The 24,301-nt window shown below is 30.2% G+C and overlaps 2 protein-coding genes across 6 annotated transcripts; one reads left to right on the top strand and one right to left on the bottom strand.

Moving 5' to 3' along the window:
- Positions 1-483: 483 nt before the first annotated feature.
- LOC111682306 (probable elongation factor 1-beta) lies at positions 484-1,518 on the bottom strand. Its single transcript, XM_023444223.2, has 2 exons — positions 1,317-1,518; positions 484-1,174 (listed from the first exon to the last, which is right to left on the bottom strand). The coding sequence occupies exons 1-2, from the start codon at positions 1,394-1,396 to the stop codon at positions 583-585; spliced, it is 672 nt and encodes a 223-aa protein (XP_023299991.1). The 5' UTR covers positions 1,397-1,518; the 3' UTR covers positions 484-582.
- A 1,478-nt stretch (positions 1,519-2,996) lies between these two features.
- On the top strand, positions 2,997-22,307 carry LOC111687697 (macoilin). 5 transcript variants are annotated; one of them, XM_046953981.1, is made up of 12 exons: positions 2,997-3,308; positions 13,682-14,080; positions 14,568-14,901; positions 17,351-17,495; positions 17,573-17,699; positions 17,767-17,893; positions 18,356-19,068; positions 19,421-19,723; positions 20,130-20,261; positions 20,321-21,090; positions 21,163-21,355; positions 21,419-22,307. In XM_046953981.1, exons 3-12 carry the CDS (start codon positions 14,822-14,824, stop codon positions 21,991-21,993), a joined length of 3,165 nt encoding a protein of 1,054 aa, XP_046809937.1. In that variant the 5' UTR covers positions 2,997-3,308; positions 13,682-14,080; positions 14,568-14,821; the 3' UTR covers positions 21,994-22,307. The 5 variants fall into 5 exon arrangements, with proteins under 5 accessions (XP_046809937.1, XP_046809939.1, XP_046809940.1 ...); XM_046953983.1 differs by lacking the exon at positions 13,682-14,080; XM_046953984.1 differs by having other exon boundaries at positions 2,998-3,308; positions 13,682-14,901; positions 18,356-18,840.
- Positions 22,308-24,301: the final 1,994 nt, after the last annotated feature.

The following is a 24,301-nucleotide window of genomic DNA, read 5'->3' as shown; positions in this document are numbered from 1 at the left end:
AATTTACAACCAAGTCTATACTCTAGTCTCAAGTCTAGGGCAATAGTTTAGTCTAGCTTATATCCATTTATGTAGTTTATTCTATACTCCATTTGTAATATAGTCTATAGTCTAGTATATGCTCTAGCCTATAGTCTTTGTAATCTAGTCTATAGTCTAGAATATGCTCTAGCCTATAGTCTTTATAATATAGTCTAAACTTTGCTTATATGTCAGTCTATAGTCCAGTTTATAGACTAGTCTAATCTATACTATAGTTTTTAATATCGACTATAGTCTATTATATAATCTAAAATAGAGTCAAGTCTATCATCTGAACTATTGACAAAACTATATAATCGACGTCATCTTACTTTCACTTTCATATTTACGACAGCAAAATAACCAAACAAACTACGAGGGGTTGCACATGAAACTCCTTTTTTTGCTCAAATTATTAAAAAAATCAATATCAAATCTTTATTTTGAAAAAAAATGCTGATGTTTAACGCATTTTTATGCATAATGACATGCTGCTACATATATATTATCTTGGAATATTTTCGAAAAATCTCTATTCTTTATTTTTTAACAAACTACCGTTTAGATCTTGTTGAAGGCAGCAATATCGACAGATTGTACAAAATCTTCGAATTCTTCAATCTTTTCAGTCAACAAATCAATGGATACTTTGTCATCTTCAATAACGCACATAATTTGCAATTTGTTAATACCATAACCGACTGGCACCAATTTGGAGGCACCCCACAAGAGACCGTCCATTTCGATGGTGCGTACGTTCTTTTCCATTTCCTTCATGTCGGTCTCATCATCCCAGGGTTTGACATCGAGCAATACGGAGGATTTGGCGATTAAGGCGGGTTTCTTGGATTTCTTAGCAGCATAGGCGGCCACACGTTCTTCACGGATCTTGGCAGCTTCAGCATCATCTTCTTCGTCATCGGAGCCGAAGAGATCGACATCGTCATCATCATCATCGGCAGCAGCAGCAGGTGCAGCTACGGTGGGCTTGGCACCGGCAGCTTGTGGCAAGGGGGAACCGCCCCAGGCAGCCTTTTCGCTGGCCTCGAAAGAGGCAATGTGACGGTACCAACGTTGTACGTGTGGTACATCACCAGTGGGGGCCTTGCCTAAAGCCTCGAACACAGATAAATCAGCCTTGGAGGGTTCATAACTAGAAAATAACATAAAAGTATAAAGTTAATTTATCTTCCACAATATATCTTGCAAAAATAAATGCAGACGTGTGAGGTCATGTCTTAACCTAACCTCATTTATGTGATGGCATGTTTTGCGCTAAACATTCCAACACTTACCCATTGATGTAGCTGTTGTTGGCCAAGAAATTGTTCAATTCCTTAAGACCTTGTGGGGTTTTAACATCACCGAAAGCCATTTTTGTTTATTTATAATTAAATTTATTTAATAAAACTTAAAATTAATCTGGTTCGTCAGCTAGTATGCTTGCTGCTTGCAAAAATTTGACAACCGGAAAGAGACGAGATTTTAGTGGAGACGATTGCGTCGAGAAAATTATCGACGACGGCGTTAAAATTTTTTGACTAAACTAAATAACTTGGCAGCACTTGTATAACAAATGATTGGCAAAGCGAAAAGAAAACTAAATAAAAAGCATTTCACACGATCAAACTTTACGTACGAAAAGTCTAATAAAAAAGTAAAGTAAAATTCCAGAATAATTATCGTGTGACAACAAAAACAACAAAATAAGATGGAAACAACTGTTTCACTTTTATTATATGCGTTTACATACCTGTGTTAATTGTTTGTTTTTTTGAATCGAAAGAAATAGGTAGATCTACTTTATACTTTTAAGAGCATCGCACGATTTTTTTTAACTGATTTTGACATTTTTGACATAAAAATGAAATGAGTTTATTGATGAGAAAATAAAAAAAGCAGTAGAAAACTGCAGTTTAAAAAAATAAAAAAATTTACGCTTAAAAAGCTTCACAAGTTACTTGAAGTTTATAATACGAAATAAATATAAGATGCACGCAATGTTTTGACGCGAAGGCGCGTAGTGTGGACCTCAAGCTTTACTTTCGTATTTTCATACATGGTTTCATTATATATTGGGTTTAGACGATCCCAAAAGTTTTGACAGATCATGTTGCTTGTATTACCGTGTGCACGGTATACTTATCAGCACTTGAGAGCAACCGCACGATTGCTTTTCGACTTTCCGATTTTTTTCTACTTTTATTTACAATGTCGACTTTTCGAATTTTTCATAGACGATAGTCGAGTTATCGACTTTTTTGGCACAAAATAGTCGACTTCGACTTTTCGACTTTTTACGACAAAAAGTCAATTGTTCGATTATTCGAAAGTCGATTTATAAAACCCTATTAACTACTATAAAATTTTTTAAAAAATTATAATTTTTCTTAAAAAACTAAGTTTTTCATATAGAATGTATTTTTAATATTTTCAAAAAAAAAAAAAAAAAAAAACTTAATTTTTGTAAATATTCAAACATTTTAAAATTTGTGTTGAATTAATGTTTGTTATTAAAATTTTTAAATCTACAAATTTTAATTGCAACATAAAATTCTTTAATTTTATGTTGCAGTTTTATCAAATAAAGTTTTATAAACAAAATTTATATATTTACAAAATGTTTTATAGAAATTGTATGTTTTTTATTCCGCAATATAATAAATATTTTATAATTTATTGTAAAACCCTATATTTTCAACTGAAAAGTATGTATTTTTCTTGCAAAATACAACTCTGATACACCAACTTTACACTAAAAACTTGGCAGTACTTTTTTGGTGGTGAGAATTTTGCTCAATCTGAGCAAATCTGTTTTTTTCTATACGTACTGAGCAGTAAACTTAATGGTGGGGTATCTCAGCAAAGTCATTTCCATATGTCTTATACGTGTTTGTGTGTCAAACTCAGCAAAAATTGTTGGTGGTGAGCAGCAAACATCAGTGGTGAGAAGAAAATCTTGTAGAACAAGAAGAAGCAAGAAATTTTCTGCTGTTTTGTATTAAAAGGAGAAAAAGTTGCAAAAATATATTTAAAAAAAACTAATAATAAAATAATATACACAGTGTTTGTGAAAAATTAAATTATAATATATACAAAAATACCATAAATATTTTAAACAAATTAAAAGAATAAACAAAAAAAAAGTTAAAATTATACATACAAAATTTGTAAGAAAAAAAAAACGTAGGCAACGAAATAAAAAAAGAGCACAAAACGATAAAAAAATTGTAGCAGCAGTGTGTAAAAGGCTTTTTTAAGCGAAAATATTACAACAAAAAATTATTGTACGTATGGCTAACATGTAAAAAATACCTATAATACAAAAAAGTGGAGTTAAAAAAATATAGATTTTATAAAAAAAGTTAAACAGACGAAAAAAAGAAAGTGTAAAAAAATATTAAAAAAGTGCTGCAAAAGGAATAAATGTAAAATGTTAAGGATTTTTTTAACATTTTTATATTTTTTCTATATTTTTATATTAGAAGTGTAGCATCATCATTATGTTACAAAAAATATACGGTCTATCCGTTTTTTTTCGTTTCTGGAATTGCTTTTCCTTATTTTTTCCCCATTATTATGTTCTCTGATTTTCCGTTTTGTCATAATTTTCATATTTTTTCTTTTTTATTTGTTTTTTTTTTTATTTTTTGCATTTGCGCCACTTTCCTGTAAATTTTGTAGTTGTTGTATGAAAATTTGTGTTTTGTATGTTTTGTTTTTGTGTGTTTTTTGACAGTAGGCCTGTTTAATAACAACAACATAACACAACACTCTCTTTTCTCTACAATTGAATACGGCAAATTGTGTATTTTATTGTTGCTGTAGTGTGGGTGTTTGTTGTACAAGTTGTACAATGAAGTTAATAATGTTATTATTATGACGTTTATATTTAGTGTTTCTTGTTGTTTTTGTGTCTGTTAAAAAAGTGGCCTAATGTCATTACATTAATGTTTGGCATTTTCTTGGTTTTGTTTATTTTTTCTTTTATTTTTGATTTTCTTTTCCTTTTTCCTTATTAATTCCTTATTCATTTAAATGTGGATGCTGTTTTTTTTGTTCTTGGTTCCTTTTCTATTTCCGCTCTCATTGTAGTTATTTCATCATGTTTTTATACTTTTATTTTTTTCTGTGATTAATCCTTGTGTGAATTTTATGTGTATATTTTTTTGTTAATTTTTTTTTATTAATGTTTATATTTTGTGTTTAATTTATGACATGTTTACCTTGATTTTCCAAGTTCAGTACGAAAAATAATTGTGAAATATATTCTCTGATGATGATGGTGTTTCTTTTTAGTTTTAATTATGACGTCAAATAGTTGTGAGTAAAAAACGCATTAATAACCGAAAAAAACAATAATAATTTTAAAATAAATTGTGAAAAAGCAACAATATGTTTGATGAAATAATACGATATTTTGTTAAATTTGTGTGAAAGATTTATTGGAATCTAAAGAATCAAATCTAATTTAACAACTTCCAACAGGTATGAGATAATAGTGAGTAAAAATATTTCTCATTTCAATTAAAATTTTTAACAAGAAATCCATTTAATAAGACCAATTTTTATTTAGTTCAGTTCTAGTTCAGTTCTAGTTCAGTTCTAGTTCAGTTCTAGTTCAGTTCTAATTCAGTTCAGTTCTAGTTCAGTTCTAGTTCAGTTCTAGTTCAGTTCTAGTTCAGTTCTAGTTCAGTTCTAGTTCAGTTCTAGTTTAGTTCTAGTTTAGTTCTAGTTCAGTTCTATATCAGTTCTATTTCAGTTCTATTTCAGTTCTAGTTTAGTTCTGGTTTAGTTCTAGTTCAGTTTTAGTTCAGTTCTAGTTCAGTTCTAGTGCAGTTCTAGTTCAGTTCTAGTTCAGTTCTAGTTCAGTTCTTGTTCAGTTCTATATAAGTTCTATTTTAGTTCTAGTTCAGTTCTAGTTCATTTCTATTTCAGTTCTAGTTGACATCTTGATCAGTTCGACTCCAGTTCGATTTCAGTTCTAATTCAGTTCTTGTTAACATCTTGATTACTTCTAGTTCATTTCTAATTTAGGCTTTTTTGCTCCTAATCTCTACTCTTTAAAACATCTCAAACTATAATTAACTTCTCTCACATGTATGTAAATCATCTCCATAACTTCATAAAGATGACCGTTTTAGATAAATACTTTTTTTTTGTAAAAACCAAAACATGACCCAGTTAGTCAACATAATAAGCAATCTCCTTGGACTTCTTTGGCGAAGAGCCTAAAAATATTACTATTCTTAGCTTTCTATATTATTGATTTTTCATTTTTATTGATTTAGTATTTTTTATTATTTATTTTCTTTAATACATATGTAGGTACTTATTTTGTCAAAAACTCTAAACAATTACTGAAAGTTCTGTCCAATTAAATGCTGCCCTTATCAATGAATAAATTTATATCTAATAAAAAAAACTACCCTCTCAATACCCTCCACTTGTTGTCTCCACTGTGATTCATTAGCATAGACAACATGTTTTATCATGCACACAAAAAGAGTAAAACAAATGTCAGGATCTCACCTCTAGTGGAGCATAAGTAAAGTAAAACAAAATTTGTATATAAAAACCTGTTTTCTATTCAACCCCCAAAAACAATACAAACACACATATAAATTTATATATTTTTGTGGATAAACATTTTTATATATTTTTACAATTTGCTTTTGTTACACAGCTTCTACGTCTTCTCTTTAGTTGTTATTGTTATTTATGAGCCACAAAGTTATGCTAACAAAATATGTATGTATGGATGTACATACTTACCTACCTACTCTCATCTTATAAACAATATGACTGAAACATTTCCGTTTCCGTTTTGCTATATAATTTTCATAACATTCATTTTACTTTAAATAAATATATTTTACGTTATTTTCCTCCAATTTATTTTAATTATTTATATTTTTTCTATTTTTGTATCATTTAATGATTTTCCTGTTGCTTTATATTTAATTTTCCATTTCTCTCTTTGCCTCTTTCTCTCTGGTAAATTATTCTTTAATACAGAATTTTCTAATGTTATGATAAAAATTGTTAACTATTTTTAGCTGGTTTATTAAATTATTTGAACACTAGATAGATTTTTTTCCTTTTAGTTGCATTAACATACATTTTTATAATGTTTAAACATATATGTATGTATGTATATTTTCTATTTCGTTCTTGTTGTTATTTATTTTTTCCAGTCTTTAATTTCCTTTTTTAATTAGATTTGCTGTGGCAATAATTAATAATGCATAGCCAAGCAATAATGTCAATACACTCAACCTTCTCTGCTACTCCTTTGTATAATAATTATTGTTAACTATAACCTATTGAAATGTATATAAAATTTGTTGGAAAATTTGAAAAAAACTAAAATAGAAAATTAAGAACTTGAACTGAACTAGAACTTAACTAGAACTGAACTAGAACTGAACTAGAACTGAACTAGAACTGAACTAGAACTTAACTAGAACTGAACTAGAACTGAACTAGAACTGAACTAGAACTGAACTAGAACTGAACTAGAACTGAACTAGAACTGAACTAGAACTGAACTAGAACTGAACTAGAACTGAACTAGAACTGAACTAGAACTGAACTAGAACTGAACTAGAACTGAACTAGAACTGAACTAGAACTGAACTAGAACTGAACTAGAACTGAACTAGAACTGAACTAGAACTGAACTAGAACTGAACTAGAACTGAACTAGAACTGAACTAGAACTAGAACTGAACTAGAACTGAACTAGAACTGAACTAGAACTGAACTAGAACTGAACTAGAACTGAACTAGAACTGAACTAGAACTGAACTAGAACTGAACTAGAACTGAACTAGAACTGAACTAGAACTGAACTAGAACTGAACTAGAACTGAACTAGAACTGAACTAGAACTGAACTAGAACTGAACTAGAACTGAACTAGAACTAAACTAGAACTGAAGTAGAACTGAACTAGAACTGAACTAGAACTGAACTAGAACTGAACTAGAACTGAACTAGAACTGAACTAGAACTGAACTAGAACTGAACTAGAACTGAAGTAGAACTGAACTACAACTGTACTAGAACTGAACTAGATCTGAACTAGATCTGAACTAGAACTGACATAAAACTGAACTAGAACTGAACTAGAACTGAACTAGAACTGAACTAGAACTGAACTAGAACTGAACTAGAACTGAACTAGAAATGAACTAGAACTGAACTAGAACTGAACTAGAACTGAACTAGAACTGAACTAGAACTGAACTAGAACTGAACTAGAACTCAACTAGAACTGAACTAGAACTGAACTAGAACTGAACTAGAACTGAACTAGAACTGAACTAGAACTGAACTAGAACTGAACTAGAACTGAACTAGAACTGAACTAGAACTGAACTAGAACTAAACTAGAACTGAACTAGAACTGAGCTAGAACTGAACTTGAACTAAACTAGAACTGAACTAGAACTAAACTAGAATTTCACTTCCTGAACTTTATTAAAATTTTGTAACTTTTTGGTTAAATTTCCTGACAATTTATATTTAAAGCAAAAAGGAAGAATTATCTTTATTTGACAAGTATAAATCTGTCATAAACATAGATGTAGGGTAGTTACCATTTATCGCAACCACTTAAAATACTCGTTTGTTTTTCATCTTTTTTATGATTATTATATTGTTGTGTCTTCTACAATTCAATACAAAATATCTTGTCTGCCCTTAAAATCACATCCAGTTATAGTCACTTTTATTGGTTGTTAACATACAACACAACACCAGTCGCAAACATAGCGTTGCTAGAGATTTGTATGCGAAGACTACCGAGTATTTCTTTTTTTTTTTTAATAGTATGTAGATGAGAAGGACGTTTGTGATGTTGATGACGTTGAGTAGGAAAATGGCGCTGATGATAATACAGGATTGAAGGATGATGTTTGTAAGGTTACCTTCATTTATAGCTACTGTATGCCAGCCAACTACTTGTACATAATACATACATACATACATACATACATACATACATACATACATACTTTGCAATCACAAACCCAATACAACATGTCTCTATTTCCTTTAGGTATCTTCGGGCATTGAAGCAGAAACAACATGTTTCACTTAGAGAACATATTATTGAATATGTTCTATGGCTAGAGAACTATATTGAGTTTTTTTTCATATCAAGAACTATCTGTGTGTTTGTATCTCTGGTTATTTCGAAATTGTGAAAGAAAGTTTAAAGGCGGCAGAAGGCAGTCATTTTGTTGTTAAAACGTAAGTTTTTTTTCTTGCATTTATAACAAACCATTGAGGTGTATACAACGTTGCTGCTTAAATTAATGATGAGGGTCGAACGGTCGGTTATATTCCAACTTACGTTCTGTTTTTGCTCTTTGAATAATTAGTTTGACAAAATAAATTTAAATACAAATTGGTAAAACAAGGAAACAGGAAGTTGTAACTTTAATGCAACAAAAAAAAAAAAATAGATAAAAAGACAAACTGTTAAACAAAACAAGAATAGAAATAAAGGAAAATAGTGTAAAATTAAAAAAGGAAATCATGGTAAATATTTGTAAGTCAAATTACTTTGTGTTCCCCAAAGGAAAATAGTGTTAATTTGTGAAAAATTTAAAGACAATTGAGAAAATAAATCTTTTTTTTTTAAAAACACTTTCCTTTATTTAGTTTTTTGCAACAATTTAACTTTTGAGTTTTATTTTTCTCACTGTCAACTAGTTTTTCTGATTTTTTGTTTATAATTTATTTTGAAAAAAATATATATATTTTTTTATATATTTAGTTCATGTAAAACCACTTTTTTGTGTGTTATAACACAACATCTTGTTTTTCTTAATTTTATAATCATTTTATACTAAACTAAACAGCCAGATTGTGTTGTTATGTATTTAATTCGATTTCTTTTTGGCAATTGTTGTTGAATATTTTTTGTAATTTTTATTTAAACTTTTTCTATTTTATTATACACTCCCACACCTCCTCAAACCCCTTTTGCTTTTATAATCCAATGCTAAAAATAAAAGGTTTTTAAAAAAACATCTGTAGCAATGAAGATAATAAAACCTCTTCAATAAACATCGAACCTTCTTATAAAAACGTGTTCGAACTAAATAATTATATATTGTTCATTTATAAAATGTGTTCAGAAAATTTGTTTTTATTTATTTTTTAATTTTTTTATTTTTTTTTTATTTTTTTTTTTATATTATATAAAAAACAAAATTTTGTTTTATTAAGAAAAAAAAATCACAAAAAATATGCAATATTTAAAGCAATAACTTGTTTAAAAGTTTTCATAAACAAAAAAACGTACACACATTTTAAAAAATTTCATAATTAGATACAGTAAACAAAAAAAAAATTATAATTTATTCCCTCAATAATGATTGTATTTTTTATATTCAAGCTAATTACAGTTTTAATGCCTTAAAAATTTGAAATAAATTTACTTGTTTACAAATTTAAATTGAAATTTAATGGAAAAGTTTAATGACTTTCAAATGTTGAAGAGATTTTTTTTCTAAATCAACCATTTTATTCTATTAACCATTCTTTTTTTTTTTGAGAAAACTTTAATTGAAAAATAAAATTTTTGGATAATTAAAATTTTTGTTGAAAAATCATTATTTTTTTGAAATATTTAATTTTTGATAAAAAATCTAAATTTTTGGTAGAAAATCGAATTTTTGAAAAAAATTAATTATTGACCTATAACTATAACTGAACTAGAACTGAACTAGAACTGAACTAGAACTGAACTAGAACTGAACTAGAACTCAACTAGAACTCAACTAGAAATCAACTAGAACTCAACTAGAACTGAACTAGAACTGAACTAAAACTGAACTAGAACTGAACTAGAACTGAAGTAGAACTGAACTAGAACTGAACTAGAACTGAACTGGAACTGAACTAGAACTGAACTAGAACTGAACTAGAACTGAACCAGAACTGAACCAGAACTGAACTAGAACTGGACTAGAACCGAACTACAACTGAACTAGAACTGAACTAGAACTGAACTAGACCTGAACTAGAACTGAACTAGAACTGAACTAGAACTGAATTAGAACTGAACTAGAACTGAACTAGAATTGAAATAGAACTGAGCTAAAACTGAACTAGAACAGAACTAGAACTGAACTAGAATTGAACTAAAACTGAACTAGAACAGAACTAGAACTGAACTAGAATTGAACTAGAACTGAACTAGAACTGAACTAGAACTGAACTAGAACTGAACTAGAACTGAACTAAAACTGAACTAGAACTGAACTAGAACTGAACTAGAACTGAACTAGAACTGAACTAGAACTGAACTAGAACTGAACTAGAACTGAATTAGAACTGAACTAGAACTGAACTAGAACTGAACTAGAACTGAACTAGAACTGAACTAGAACTGAACTAGAACTGAACTAGAACTGAACTAGAACTGAACTAGAACTGAACTAGAACTGAACTAGAACTGAACTAGAACTGAACTAGAACTGAACTAGAACTGAACTAGAACTGAACTAGAACTGAACTAGAACTGAACTAGAACTGAACTAGATCTGAACTAGAACTGAACTAGAAATGAACTAGAACAGAACTAGAACTGAACTAGAACTGAACTAGAACTGAACTAGAACTGAACTAGAACTGAACTAGAACTGAACTAGAACTGATCTAGAACTGAACTAGAACTGAACTAGAACTGAACTAGAACTGAACTAGAACTGAACTAGATCTGAACTAGAACTGAACTAGAACTGAACTAAAACTGAACTAGAACTGAACTAGAACTGAACTAGAACTGAACTAGAACTGAACTGAAATAGAACTGAACTAGAACTGAACTAGAACTGAACTAGAACTGAACTAGAACTGAACTAGAACTGAACTAGACCTGAACTAGAACTCAACTAGAACTGAACTAAAACTGAACCAGAACTGAACCAGAACTGAACCAGAACTGAACTAGAACTGGACTAGAACCGAACTAGAACTGGATTAGAACGGAACTAGAACTGAACTAGAACTGAACTAGAACTGAACTAGAACTGAACTAGAACTAGAACTGAACTAGAACTGAACTAGAACTGAACTAGAACTGAACTAGAACTTAACTAGAACTTAACTAGAACTGAACTAGAACTGAACTAGAACTGAATTAGAACTGAACTAGAACTGAACTAGAACTGAACTAGAAATGAAATAGAACTGAGCTAAAACTGAACTAGAACAGAACTAGAACTGAACTAGAATTGAACTAGAACTGAACTAGAACTGAACTAGAACTGAACTAGAACTGAACTAGAACTGAACTAGAACTGAACTAGAACTGAACTAGAACTGAACTAGAACTGACCTAGAACTGAACTAGAACTGAACTAAAACTGAACTAGAACTAGAATTGAATTAACTGTAGACTAGAATATGTACTGCTCACTGATATATGTACAAGATATAGACAGAGCTACAGAATGGTATTTATGCTTCACTGCAGAGTGAACTATAGACAAAATTATTAAACGCTCCATAGACAAGACTAAGCTCTATGCAATACTAGAGCCTCATCTATAGACTGCACTATAGACTTATCTCATGACAGGCATATTAATTTAGACAAGACTTTATATTAATTTTTTGGCAAGATTATAGACTAATCTATTAAAATTAATATAGACTTATCTGTAGACAAGATTTGAGGTTAATCAATAGATAATACCATAAACATATCTAGTGACTATACTATACCTATATAGGCAACATTAAATGGTCTATATACTGACACCTGTCTTATATAAAGATCAAGATTTGATCAGAAAAGTTAGCTAAACTATGGAAAACTATAGAACAAGATTGAAATTTACATTTCTTTAGAATGAAAACTTTACACTGATATCATAGACAAGTCAAATAAATAAACAATTTTGCACAATCCCTATAAATTACAAAACTGTTTTTAAACAGCTGTTTAAAGTTTATAAATTTAACATTTTGTTAACTTCTATTTTTAGCTTAATATCATCATAAAAAAATGACCAAATTGTTTAAAAACAAAAACAAACACAATTTTATCTTATTTAAACTTTAGAATTAATAGTTGTAAACATTTAATACATATAACTAAATAATATTGATTAATTTATTTAATGATTCAACTTTTCTATTTAATGCTTAAAAGTGCAAAAAAATATTCTATAAAGAAATAAATATTTAAAAATAGCTTAAAGAATTAATACCAAACGTATAAAATGCAAAACAAAAACATTGACATTTGAAAGTAAAATTTATGTAATTTGTTTGCATTCTGTTGTTATTCTTTTTTCACCTTTCTCATCACCAACTCTTGGAAATGTTTAAATAGAAATGTTTTGTTTAATTATACCCTTCACCTTCGTGAGAATAGTATATATAAGTTTGTCATTCCGTTTGTAATTTCTATAATATAATTTTCCGACCCTATAAAGTATATATATTCTGGATCCTTATAGATAGCGGAGTCGATTTAGCCATGTCCGTCTGTCTGTCTGTCTATTGAAATCAGTTTTTAGAGGTCCCCAGATATCGGCGAGATCCGAATCTTCAATAATTCAGTTAGACCTGCTTTCGAGAAGATCGCTATTTAAAATCAGCAAAATCGGTTTATAAATAACGGAGATATGAGCAAAAATCCGAGATAACCTCTGAAAATTTCATCAAAAAAGCCAAATTTTTTTCATGCTTTGTTAAAAAAGCAACAACAACACTGTGAATTGGATAAAGATGCGTGTGGAGCTGTATTTGGTTTTATTCAGCTGTGCATTTTTTTTGTGTGTTTGCATGCTGTTCTGTTCTCACGAAGGTAAGTGGGTATAACAAGAACAAGGAGATAAAGCAGTAAAATGTTGGTAATACTTTTGTCGAAAAAAGTCGAAGTCGATTATTTTGTTCCAAAAAAGTCGATAACTCGACTATCGTCTATGAAAAAAGTCGAAAAGTCGGAAAGAGTCGAAAAAAGTCGGAAAGTCGGAAAAAGTCGAAAAGTCGGAAAAAGTCGAAAATAGTCGAAAAATCGGAAAAGTCGGAAAAAGTCGAAAATAGTCAAAAAGTCGAAAAAAGTCGGAAAAAGTCGAAAAGTCGGAAAAAAGTCAAAAATAGTCGAAAAAAGTCGAAAAAAGTCGGAAAAAGTCGAAAAGTCGAAAAAAGTCGAAAAAAGTCGAAAAGTCGGAAAGTCGGAAAAAAGTCAAAAATAGTCGGAAATAGTCGAAAAAAGTCGGAAAAAGTCGAAAAGTCGACTATTTATAAAATATTAAAAATCGAAAAATCGACTTTTAATTAAATGAAAAAAGTCGAAAAATCGACTTTTCATAAAATGCAAAAAGTCGAAAAGTCGACTTTTCGTTTCAACTATAGAACCCTACAGTTTGGTAGTATTACAGTACAACGGTTAATATTTCTTTCTGCTACCGTTTTTGTGTATGTTATGTGTGGCATGTGTGCAGAGATACAAAATAAACAAAAAACTGTTATTTAAAACATACTTGGTGAAGGGTATATAAGATTCGGCACAGCCAAATATAGAAATATTACTTGTTTTTTGTAAAAGAAATGAATAACATTTAAATTTTATATGTATGTATGTATTTTTTTATTTAAATATATATTTGCATTCTTTCTAATTACAGATAGATCTAAAACAACAATAACAACAAGGAATATTTATTCAGTTTGCAAATAAACAACAACTGAGAGAAGAAAATAAAGCAAACATAAACAAACAGCAAATAAAAACAACAACCTTAACTAAAAGAGGGCAACAATAAGAAGGAGAAGAAATATAAGAAAAATTAAAGAGTATTTTACTAATGTAAACATTAAAATACAAAAAAAGCTTTAGAAATACGTTAAATATACTAAACAACAACAATACAATTATTTGTTTGTTTTTGTTTTGGAAGAGCTATGTATATGTGAATGTAAAAAAGGCTATTAACTATTAATGCTGATATAATTTTAACCAATAATAAAAGCAACAACAACAACATGCTAAATATGTTTTGAAATAAAAAAAACAGCAACAGAAAGTATGTATTTAAACAAAAACCTGTCAACATAATAATAATTCAAAAAAAAAAACAACAACAAAAGAATTCCTTTGACAAAAGTGGTAAATCTACATAAACCATCAAAATCAAAATCAGCATAAAAGAACAATAACAACAACAACTATATTAGTTCTATAATATAAAAATAGCCAAGTCTATAAACAGAGCAGAAAATAAAACGATAATACTTAATATACACTTGAAATTTAAAACTATAACAACAGCAATAATACTAACAACATCAACAACAACAACAAAATTAACTAACAATTATAAGAATAAGGTGTTGTAGTTGTTGTATGTTGGAAGAATTTCATTTTCGCGTGCTCTCATTAGTGCATCATCTACTAATTTGTTTGATTGTTAAATAATTATTACCCCCTACACGTTTGTCGTCACACTGTCTTGTACAGCGCGCTCGACATTAGTATCTCTCTGCTACTAAAATTTTATTCTTCTTTTACAGCAGAAAATTGAAGACCCAAAAAAAAAAATAAGCTATAATACGTTAAATGAATTAAAATTAACTACAAAAATACGTTTCTATATTGGAAATTAGAAAATAAACACTAGAGAATACGATAAATTGAAAGTTTTGTTTTGTTTGAACGACAAAGAAAATCAACAAGAAATCAAAGAAACACAGAGAAAAAAACTGAAATATTTTATTTTTTTTCAAAACGGTTAATTTTATAAATTGAAAAAATTACAAATTTCAAAATGAAGCGTCGTAATGCCGATTGCGGCAAACTACGGAGACCTATAAAACGTAACAAAATAACGGAAAGCATGTATGGCAGGTAAGTTTAAAACTGTATATTGGACTATAGACTAGACCATAACCCAAACTTTGGACTAGACTATAAACAAAATTATAGATTAGAATATAGAACTGATCAGACTGGACTACACTTTAGACTTGACTATTTAGACTAGACTATAGACTAGACTACACTATAGTCCAGACTATAGACTAGATTATAGACTAGATTATAGACAAGATTATAGACTAGTTTATAGACTAGACTATAGACTAGACTATAGACGAGACTATAGAGTAGACTATAGACTAGACTATAGACTAGACTATAGGCTAGACTATAGACTAGACTATAGGCTAGACTATAGACTAGTTTATAGATCAGACTATAAACTAGACTATAGACTAGACTACACTATAGTCCAGACTATAGACTAGACTATAGACTAGACAATAGACTAGACAATAGACTAGACTATATACTAGACTATAGACTAGACTATAGACTAGACTATAGACTAGACTATAGACTAGACTATAGACTAGACTATAGACTAGACTATAGACTAGACTATAGACTAGACTATAGACTAGACTATAGACTAGACTATAGACTAGACTATAGACTAGACTATAGACTAGACTATAGACTAGACTAGACTATAGACTAGACTATAGACTAGACTATAGACTAGACTATAGACTAGACTATAGACTAGACTATAGACTAGACTATAGACTAGACTATAGACTAGACTATAGACTAGACTATAGACTAGATTATAGACTACACTATAGACTACACTATAGACTAGACTATAGACTAGATTATAGACTACACTATAGACTACACTATAGACTAGACTATAGACTAGACTATAGACTAGACTATAGACTAGACTATAGACTAGACTATAGACTAAACTATAGACTAGACTATAGACTAGACTATAGACTAGACTATAGACTAGACTATAGACTAGACTATAGACTAGACTATAGACTAGACTATAGACTAGACTATAGACTAGACTATAGACTAGACTATAGACTATACTATAGACTAGACTATAGACTAGGCTAGACTAGACTAGACTAGACTATAATATAGACTATACTAGACTATAGACTAGACTAGACTATAGACTAGATTAGACTATAGACTAGACTATAGACTAGACTAGACTAGACTACACTATAGACTAGACTACAGACTAGACTAGACTATAGACTAGACTAGACTATAGACTAGACTATAGACTAGACTATAGACTAGACTATAGACTAGACTATAGACTAGACTATAGACTAGACTATAGACTAGACTATAGACTAGACTATAGACTAGACTATAGACTAGACTATAGACTAGACTATAGACTAAACTATAGACTAGACTGTAGACTAGACTGTAGACTAGACTATAGACTAGACTAAACAATAGACTAGACTGGTTTACTGGACAATATTCTTAACTAAGGCTTGATTATAGACTAAGATATAGAAGAGGCTATTGGCTAGATTATAGACTATGTAAAGAACTTAACAGATTATAGAAAATTTAAATATTTATATATGTTTTAAAAATAAATTTCGCTTTTATTTATTCAAATCGTTTACTACTTATTCACACCTTATCAATGTTTGAGCAACAAAAAGAAAATATGTAGCAAATATCATTAGAATAATTAGTATTATATTTATAACCTATTTAAGAAACAATTATTACTCGATTATCTCTCCGGTTATATAATAGTAAAGAATTTCTGTTCCCCTTTGTACTTTGTTACTTAATCTTAAATTTTAAGACAATTTTATGATTGATGACACGAGCAAAGTTTAGTTTATCTTTAAAATGCTGCTATATAAAATATTTAATTGAATTAACTTTTTAAACAATTTGCTAAAAGAAAGTTTTTAAAAGGAACAACAAAATATAATTTTTATAGAATACATACATATATATGCAGCGGCAAATTCTAGATAAATTGGATGTCTACTCTTAAATTTTGTTTATAGGCTATTCCATAATGTTTATCATATTGTAATTGTGTCTCTGGTTTAGACAATTGTCTAGTCAATGGTCTCTTCATATAGTCTGGACTTGTTTCAATATCTTTATAAAAAAACATTTATTTTATCCATAAAAATATTTAAATCTATTTTTAATTGTTAATAAATCTTATTTATTACCACATTAAAACCCACTAAATTTGATACTTAGTCAATACAAAACGTGCATTATTAAAACACTTTAATGTATTGACTTTATACTTTTTTGTTTTTGTTTGTATATATTTATTAAACAAAAGACTATTATTAACTAACTTATAGCGGTGGCCTTACAGACGTTTAAATAACCATTAAATATTTACCTCAAGTAAACAAATTAGTAACCAACTAAAAGATTGATGCGCGACAAACAGTGACAAACTAAAAGCAAACACCATTACAATATATAATATGATTCCTTTTTCATCTATTTACAGCACAACCGTATTGTATATGAAATTTTTAGTACTATGGGCAATTGTGATAACTGCAGATTTTATGTTTATGTTCCGTTTTGAATTTTTATGGCCCTTTTGGTTACTACTGCGCTCCGTACATGATTCATTTAAATATAAAGGATTGGTATGTTGTAACTTTTATGTTTTTTTATGTATGTATGTGCAATTTATTTATTTCTCTTTGATTTACTTTATTTACAGGCATTTTCGGTATTGTTTGTTTGTATTGCTATAACATCCGATTTGGTTTGTTTATTCTTTATACCAGTTAATTGGTTATTATTTGCCGCCAGCACATATGTTTGGGTACAATATGTTTGGCATACAGGTAAATGAAATTTATATTTATCTTTGAATTTATTTTAAAATTATATTTTCTTTTAACCATTTGATAGATAAAGGCATTTGCTTGCCCACCATAATATTGTGGATGTTATTTGTATATTTAGAGGCTGGTATAAGATGGAAGGATAGCAGACATATGCCACATTTAGATTTATGTAGGCCGTTTGCAGCACATTGGTGAGTATATAAATAAAAGTTGTTATAAAGATCATGGAACTGAACTATAACGGAACAGCGACTGAACTAGAACTGAACTAGAACTGTACTAGAACTGAACTAGAACTGAACTAGAACTGAACTAGAACTGAACTAGAACTGTACTAGAACTGAACTAGAACTGAACTAGAACTGAACTAGAACTGAACTAGAACTGAACTAGAACTGAACTAGAACTGAACTAGAACTGAACTAGAACTGAACTAGAACTGAACTAGAACTGAACTAGAACTGAACTAGAACTGAACTATAACTGAACTAAAACTAAACTAGAACTGAACTAGAACTAAAGAACTTAAAGTGAATTAGATATTTTGCTTCTCAATTAAATTCAAAAGTATTTTTCAAGAAAATTACTAAATGTTCATTTACATTTTCTTATTTTCCTACATTATCCTTGGATATCTGTTTATATAATTTTAGCATTGGCTACCCAGTGGTAACATTAGGTTTTGGCTTCAAAAGCTATGTTGGCTATCGTATGCGACAACGTAAACAACGGGAGGTCTCAAAAGAAAATGAATTTTATATGCAACTATTGCAACAAGCACTGCCACAAGAAGAACCCGCACCGTCTGAAGACACTCAGACTGTGGTGGCCACCAATGCTTCCAATACTACAAATGCCGTTGCTGCTGTAGTAGCAGGTCATGGTAGTGCTGCACAAAATCAACATAATCATCATAATGGAAATACAACGTTAGCAACAGGAGCTTCTTTAACTGCAGCTCATACACAAATATCAAATTCTATAGCTACAGCAAATGGTTCTGTGGCCTTAACACAAAATCAACAACAGCAGCTGCAACAACAACATCATCATCATCAGCATAATCACCATCAACAACAGGAGCAGCATCTTCACAGTAATAATCACAATGGTAACAGTTTTACAACAACAACAAATGGTACCGCTTCAATGGCATCATCTGCTACTCTAACGGGTGTTGCCAACAACTCAAATTCCTCCTCCTCTAATACTACTTTCTCCTCTACTTCTAATAATAACAATAATAATAATAACAATACATCTTCTACGTCAGCTTCATATTTATCTACTACGCTAACAACAGCATCATCAACGTCATCGCCTAATGATGATAAAAGCTATGTACAAATTGGTGGCGGTAGTGGTGGTAATTTTATATGTATTATATGCTTTTATTTAAAAAATCAAAAATTTGCTTTATTATTTATATTTTATTTCATAATAATTATGTTTTTATATTCATGTAAATATCAAATTTATATAGTGTTATTTGCTAAAAGGATATATATTTGAGAAACATATTATAAAATCAATTTAATTCCTGCTTATAATTTTTGTCATTTCAATGTAAATATTTTACAGCTTATATACATAATAATATTAAAAGCATGCATTTAATTTTTTGGATAATTTAGTTTGTTTATATTATCAGTTTTCTTTGTTTTCCATAAAAATCAAAACATAATATATAAATATCTATTTCCTCTAACTTTTCACAGTCTCATCAAATGGTCATATAGGCGGTGGCAGCAGTGGAGGCGGTAAAAACCATCGACGTAGTATGGATAAAGAAAATAAACACAAAGGTAGTTCATCGTCAAATCATAATAATCTAGCTGCTGGTGATAATGAAAGTCACACAAAAACCAATAACAAAAACAACTATCATCAATTGAATCAGGGCAATGAAAGCAATACACATCATCAGCAGCAGCAACAAAATCACAACAATAACAATAATAAGGAGAAATCATCTGAATGGGATAATAATTATCATCAGCAGCAACCAAAAGATAAACATGGTGAGTGAAGGAATTGCAAAATTATAGGAATGCAACTTAGATCTAGTTGAGTTCCTAGTTCAGTTTTAGGTCAGTTTTATTTCAGTTCTAGTTCAGTTCTAGTTTAGTTCTAGTTTAGTTCTAGTTTAGTTCTAGTTTAGTTCTAGTTTAGTTCTAGTTTAGTTCTAGTTTAGTTCTAGTTTAGTTCTAGTTTAGTTCTAGTTTAGTTCTAGTTCAGTTCTAGTTCAGTTCTAGTTCAGTTCTAGTTCAGTTCTAGTTCAGTTCTAGTTCAGTTCTAGTTCAGTTCTAGTTCAGTTCTAGTTCAATTCTAGTTCAATTCTAGTTCTAATCTAGTTTAGTTTTAGTTCATTTCAGTTTTAGATTAAATATATTTCAAAATTTAAAACATTTTTTTGCTCTTTTCAAGAATCCCAACAAAAATCGAATAAAAAGTCGAATACTTCCACAGCGTCGTCAGCATATAATGTTAATGGCAATGTAAATTCACATTTGGATACGGAAGATGTTGTAACAGTGGAACCGGTGGAGAAAACCAAAGGTAGGATAACTAATGCTCTTTTTTTAAGATATTGTTTTTATCGAAATTCATTTATTTAGGACGCCGTAATCGTTCTAAGAAGGATAATGCTTCCAAAGACAATCACCATCACAACAATAATAATAACAACAGCAGTAATAGCAGCAACAACAATAATAATAATAATCATCATTCTCATACAAAAGACTCTTCTAACAAAGAGAATCATAACAACACAACTAAGGATACTCATAATAATCATCATCACAATTCCGATGCTTCATCGGTTTCCTCTTCCTCGTCGAGTACTTCGTCTTCTTCATCTTCGGGTGTATCCGGTAATTCGGCCACATCTACCATATCTCATTTAGCTTCTAAGGTTGTCTCAAAGATCTGTGAATCCTGTCTTAAATTAGAGGCTGATGTAAAGAAATATCGTTCGGAAATCAGTCACATGAAACAGATCGAAAACGAGTTGAGACAAAAATTGGACACAAATATGACGACAAAATCCTGTTTGCAGGCCAAACAGAAAGAATGTGATGAACTGGAGAAACGTTTACACGAATTGACCAATGCCCGGCACAATGACATGATGCAATTGCAGACGGTCGAAAGGCGTTTAGCCGAGGAGAGGCGGCAGAAACAGTCATTAGATGCTCAACTCAATAACGAGAAGAAGGCACGTAAATTGGCTGAAGAGAAGGCAGCGCGACCCGAATGCAGTTCGCAGTGTAAACAGAGGAAACAACAGATGGAGGAGGAAATTAAACAGCTAAGACGTGATTTAAAAATGGCTGAAGAAGCTAAACAAATGGCCGAACAACATGGACGGAAATGGGAACAAGAGGTCTGTAGTGTGTTTTTTACTTATATAATAAAATCAATAAATTTCTATTAACTTTTATTTGATTCGTTTCAGTTGCGTATGTTTGAGCAGGAGATACGTAATCGTGATTCCATACAACCGGGCACTGATGTTTTAATGAACGCTTTGGCCGCTATGCAAGACAAGAATTGCACTTTGGAGAAAAATCTCTCGGCAGAGACGAGAGTTAAGCTGGACTTATTCTCAGCTCTGGGGGATGCCAAACGACAATTGGAAATATCAGAAAGTAATTATAAAAAAATTTTATGAAATTTTTATTATTATGAAATTTGTATTATACTTTTAAAAGGCCTACGTCGCTCCAAGGAAGATGAGGTGCATGATCTTAAGGCAAAAATTGCCCAACTGTTAGCGGTCATGCCCACTGATACTTTATGTTTGCCCGCTTGTAGCTCAACCGGTGCCAGTTCTATGTTACGCATGAATGATACACCACCGCTACAAACGGGTCCCGGTCCAGCTTCTCCTATGCTAACCAGCCTTAGTGCAGCTCAAGCCCAACAACAACTAACAGGACGTGTGATTGTTTCAGCCTCAACATCTGATTATGTGCAGCAAACTTTGTCCGGGGAATATGTTGTTACCACACATTCTCAACAGCAGCAGCAACATCAACAACAACAGCAGCAACAACAGCATCAACAACATCAACAACAACAGCAGCAACAACAGCAATGTGCTGGAGTTGTACCCGTTTCGGTGGCCACCTCGGTGTTAGTAACATGTCCTCAAGTTTCTAACGGTGTTGGCAATCCAAACGGTTCCAATTTAGATCCTAATGCCACCGTCTATACACCCAAATCTGGTGGTCCCAACAATAATGGGGGAAATGTTGTCGCTGTCGGTGGCTCCGGAGATGCCTGATGTATATTTAATAAAAATCTCCATCAACATTTACAAAACAGTAGTCGACGTCATGTTTGAGATTATTTTACTAAACAAAAACTAAAACTACTTGGATATAAAAACAAAAACCCAATAAATAATTTGTAAAATTCTCTAACTGAAATACTCTCTTCCTAAGTTCAACCAACATTGTACACAGCAAAATTTCTTTTGAAAATTATGATTATTGTATCGGATTGTGTGAAAAAAAACAAAACCAAAATTTTCTTCTTTCTTAGCGAACAGAGTATCTCAATGATGAATTAATAGCAAATAATTAAAATACAATTAAATTAAAAAAAGCAAAAACAACAAGAAGAAATAACAAACAACAAGTATCTTATTGAAAAAATAAAACAAAACACACACAAGAAAATGAAAATAATAAAAAACACAAATTTGAAAAGAAATGAAATAAAAACTGCATTAAAAAAAACTAAATTATTGTTCCGAATTATTTTTTTGTGGAAGATTTTATAAGTATAAGTTTTGTGTTTGTTTTCAAGAAAGTTTTCATTACAAAAAAGTTTCTTTTCAAGAATTTTTCTCTGTTTTCAAAGCAATTGCTTATTTAGAAAAGTTTCTATTAAGGCAGTTTTCTAAGAACAGTATTTTTTCCATTAAAAAAAACAATTTTTCTATAGAAAATTGCGTGTTCTTTTTTTTCCGTATACAGTTTTCCATTTTCTATATAAATGTCTTCTCAAAGTAGTTTTCTATAGAAAAGTTTCATGCGAAAAGGTTTTCAGTATAAACTTTCATTCTCCGGATAAAATTCCAAAGAAAAGTTTGTTCTCAGGGCAATATTCAATAGAAAAGTTCAAGTTCTTTGTTAAAAAAGTGTCTGCTAAAAAAAGTTTCTATATAATTTCTTTAAACAGATTTCTGTATAAAATTTTATTCTTAATAAATTTCTCTAAGAAAATGTTCTTCTCAAAGAGTTTCCTATAAAAACGCACTTATCACCATCATTTCTTACGCTTACGTTTCTTTTTAACATGGGTTCTTAAAAAAAGTTCTTCTCAATCCGATTTCTAATAAAAAGTTTCTTCTCAGAACACCAATAGAAAAGTTTCTTCTTAAAGCCGTCTTCTTCGTAACTCTGTAGTTTATTGGTGGAGTATTAAACACTCAAATCGAACATGTTGGTTCAGAGAAAGCTCTCCAATTGACCTATGCCTTTATATAGGAAGTATTATTAGGTCTCCACCAATTTAAACAAACATAACCTCAAACGTGGTAAGTAAAACGAAAGCAGGTAATTAATGCAAACAACGAATAGCTTGGAAATAGTTATACGGAATAATACACTTAATTGGTGAGAGTGAGACGCAATTCTGTCAACAAACACAAGCCTTATTGTCCTTAAGAAATAGTAGAGATAACGCGAGAGTTGTTTCCGAACTCAGATCTGAATTAGGACTCTAACATACACACAAACAAATATAAACTGTAGCAGAAAGAAATATAAACCGTTGTACTGTACAATACAACCGTCAAACTGTATTACCACCCTCAAACAAATATGAGCTGTATTACCAACATATTACTGCTTTATCTCCTTGTTCTTGTTATTCCCTTCACCTTGGTGAGAACAGAACAGCATTCAAACATACAAGAAAAATACACAGCTGAATAAAACCAAATACATCTCCACACGCACATGTACATCTTTATCCAATTCACAGTGTTGTTGTTGCTTTTTTAACAAAGCATGAAAAAATGTGGCTTTTTTGATGAAATTTTCAGAGGTTGTCTCGGATTTTTGCTCATATCTCCGTTATTTATAGACTAACTTTGCTGATTTTAAATAGCGATCTTCTCGAAAGCATGTCTGACTCAATTATTGAAGATTAGGATCTCGCCGATATCTGGGGACCTCTAAAAACTGATTTCAACAGACAGACAGACGGACATGGCTTAATCTACTCCGCTATCTATAAGGATCCAGAATATATATACTTTATAGAGTCGGAAAATTATATTATAGAAATTACAAACGGAATGACAAACTTATATATATCATTCTTACGAAGGTGAAGGGTACAAAAAGTATTTTCAATACAGTTTTCTATAGAATGTTTCTTCTCAAATACTTTTTTCTCAAAAATTATTTATTTTTTTATTATTTTAAATAAATTATATTTAAAAATTAAAAAAAATAAATATTTTCATTAATTTTTTCTCTCATAATTTATTTGTCACATTTTGTTTTGCAACTTTTTCTTTCAGTGTTCGTTTTTCTCTTTGATAACCACCAAAACGATAACATTCTGTCATCTCTAGC

This window comes from Lucilia cuprina, chromosome 6 (genome assembly GCF_022045245.1).
Source record: "Lucilia cuprina isolate Lc7/37 chromosome 6, ASM2204524v1, whole genome shotgun sequence".
NCBI lineage: Eukaryota > Metazoa > Arthropoda > Insecta > Diptera > Calliphoridae > Lucilia > Lucilia cuprina.
Note: the sequence above shows the minus strand (reverse complement) of the source record. Positions and strands in the feature narration are given on the sequence as shown.

Bases quoted from the DNA above. Each gene is read 5' to 3' on its own strand.
- LOC111687697 (XM_046953983.1), top strand. From the start codon at position 14,822: ATGAAGCGTCGTAATGCCGATTGCGGCAAACTACGGAGACCTATAAAA. The intron at 17,496-17,572 runs GTATGTTGTAAC...CTTTATTTACAG, and splicing joins CATTTAAATATAAAGGATTG to GCATTTTCGGTATTGTTTGT. The intron at 19,724-20,129 runs GTGAGTGAAGGA...GCTCTTTTCAAG, and splicing joins GCAACCAAAAGATAAACATG to AATCCCAACAAAAATCGAAT.
- LOC111682306 (XM_023444223.2), bottom strand. From the start codon at position 1,396: ATGGCTTTCGGTGATGTTAAAACCCCACAAGGTCTTAAGGAATTGAAC. The intron at 1,175-1,316 runs GTAAGTGTTGGA...GTTATTTTCTAG, and splicing joins AACAACAGCTACATCAATGG to TTATGAACCCTCCAAGGCTG.